The 2,592-nt window shown below is 63.3% G+C and overlaps 1 protein-coding gene across 1 annotated transcript; it reads right to left on the bottom strand.

Annotated features, from left to right (window-relative positions):
- Positions 1 to 25: 25 nt before the first annotated feature.
- Positions 26 to 904, bottom strand: EMIHUDRAFT_239773 (hypothetical protein; the record flags this gene model as incomplete). Its single annotated transcript, XM_005775766.1, has 3 exons — positions 26 to 36; positions 285 to 613; positions 648 to 904. The coding sequence occupies 3 exons, from the start codon at positions 902 to 904 to the stop codon at positions 26 to 28; spliced, it is 597 nt and encodes a 198-aa protein (XP_005775823.1).
- Positions 905 to 2,592: the final 1,688 nt, after the last annotated feature.

The raw sequence follows: 2,592 nt of genomic DNA on the forward strand, positions 1-2,592 counted from the left end.
CCAGGGGCCGGAGGGCTTCGGGCGCCTAGAGAGACCCTTCTTACGAGCGCCGCCGGGGGAGGGAATCCTCTCCCCCGCCCACCGGGAGGGAACGGCGGTCGGGTGGGTGTCTTCCAACAGCCATCCTTCCTCGCCGGGGGCGTCGGCTCATCCTGGGAGGAGGAGTGGCATGACCCCAAGACCAGGGCAGGCCCGGCGGGCGGACCCCGCCCGCCCGCTGCCCGCGTCGGCCGACGGCCAAGCGGCGCGGTGGTGCAGCGCGCCGTGAAAGACGACGGTGCGACCAGGCGACGGGACCAGCCGCAGCGCCGCACGCCGCGCCTCGCCGTCGGCGTCCACGCCTCCGGCCACCTCCTCCCCGTCCACGCTCGCCGCAAACTCGGTGTGCCCTCCCCACGCCTCCGGCCACGCCTCGTGCGGGTAGGCGAGCACCGTGAGGAGCTCGCGCCGCGAGGACGCCAGCCCCGCCAGGTGCAGCAGCCGCAGCAGCCCGAGCAGGCGGCCCGCGAGCGGCCCGAGCGCCTCCGAGTCCGCGTGGAACGAGTCGGGCGCTAGCTCGCGCGAGAGAGAAGTCACATACGCCTTGCGCCGATGCGCCGGCCGGTGCTCGCAGCTTGTCGCACCGAAGGCGTCTCGCATGGCGACACCGTGCTGCGCCGCAAAACGCTCGAGTCGCCTCTGCCGTTGCTGCGTCGAAGCTGCACCGCCGTGCATTCGGCGGTGCGCCCGGCCTGACGCCGATGGGAAGCCAGCCGGACGAGCGCTCTGCCCCGCCACGCATGCATGCCTCGTCAGCGCCCGGCAGCCAGGCGGTGCTGTCTGGCGAGTCGGCGACGAGGACACGCCGGTCCGCGTGGATGGTGTAGACCACGCCGCCGTCGAGAGGGGTGGGGATAAAAGGCATGTATCCCCTGCAGAGAATCAGAAAAAGAATTTTGACAACGGACGATTCGCGCAGAGTGAGAGACTGCCAGTGAGAAGCCGGAGGAAGGTCGCTAGTCGAGAGAGATCGCCAGTGGAATAGGAGTCCACCGTGCTGCGAATCCGTCGCTGTCCCTTTGAGCTTTGTCAGTGTAGCAGGAGAACTAGGAGAGCGCAACCAGAGAGAGAGAGATTCCAGTAGGAGGCCCGCGCCTGCCCCCGTCCGCCGGGTGCAACTTTGTCCTATACGAGAGCGGAGAGGGGGATCCCTGGGACCCTGTCGTGTGGGTGAACCCTTCCCAGCCCCCCTGCGTGTCGCGATGCGCTCCCCGCTCCCGTTCCTCCCCTGTGTCCCTGATCGTCCTTCCAAGATCCTGCTCGTGCAGGTGGGGACCCTGTCCTTCTCCCATCCCTTGTTTGGTGTGTCCGTTTTATTTATTATTTTATACTGCACTTTGTTTATTTATTTATACACGATTCGCGCAGAAAAAGAATTTAAACACAAGAACTCTCTCTCACAGCACACAGGCTCGACACAGGTGCGAACTGGCGCGTGCTAGTACTGCAGAAAAAGAAAGGACAGGGCGAGTTGTCTGTTCTTTCTAAGAGAGAGGCCCAGGAGGAGGAGTGTGTTGCGTGACTGTCACTGTGCGATTTCGGGCCCGGGGTTGTGCTTTTGTGATCTGTGATCTGTAAGCACAAAGCTCAAAGGTCAAAGCAGTCAGGGTCCGCCCGCAGGCGCATTTTGTATACCGAGGCGGTGCCCGGTGCCGAGCGCAGGCAGAGCTCACAGGTCGGATCTTAAGACAGCATTGTAGATCCCTGGGCGAGGGTGGTGGCGCTTTTGTGTGGCGGAACAGAGCAGACAGCTGCAGACGCCTTCGAGCGCCTGCAGACCAACCGACTCGAGGACTGCGGCTGCGTGTCAAACGACGCCAAGATCAAGGCCATCTGCCCGGCGGGTGGCGTCGACGGCATCCCAGCTGCAATCCTCGAGCAGCAGGAGGGCGAGATCCAAGGTGTCAAAGTCGTCGGCACCTTTGTCGCGCCCGACACCGACGCTGGTCGCCAGTACGAGCGAAACCAGCTGTGCAAGACGTTCGCCAGCAGGTTCAAGGTACTCGACGAGGTCGACCAACTGCATGTATGTACACACAACACCGCAGAGAATCAGAAAAGAATTTAAACATTCAGAAAAGAATTTTAAGAAAGGCAGCGCCACGATTCGCGCAGAGTGAGAGACTGCCAGTGAGAAGCCGGAGGAAGGTCGCTAGTCGAGAGAGATCGCCAGTGGAATAGGAGTCCACCGTGCTGCGAACCTGTCGCTGTCCCTTTGTCAGTAGCAGGAGGTCTTCTGATAAACGCAGTATGGAAGATACAAAGAGACGGAGGAGCAACGAGCGCCCTGGCGTGAGCCAAAGACACTCCCAACTGCGCTCCGTCACCGGTGTCGCGGTCTCCCCCACTGAGGGCGATCTGCGGGGGGGAGTCGCGCCGCCGGCATGTATCTGTGCAACTGTGTTTTTGCCTTGTCCCGTTTGATGGAGCAAAGCCACGGGCCGCCCGCGCTTGAAGGCGGTCGCGCCAGGCGCGGGCGGCACTAGTTGCCGGCGATCCGCTTGGGCAGCGCCCGCGCTTGCCTCTGACTGGGTCTCCATAGGTCGCGCGGCC

This window comes from Emiliania huxleyi (assembly GCF_000372725.1).
Source record: "Emiliania huxleyi CCMP1516 unplaced genomic scaffold EMIHUscaffold_294, whole genome shotgun sequence".
NCBI classification, from domain to species: domain Eukaryota; phylum Haptophyta; order Isochrysidales; family Noelaerhabdaceae; genus Emiliania; species Emiliania huxleyi.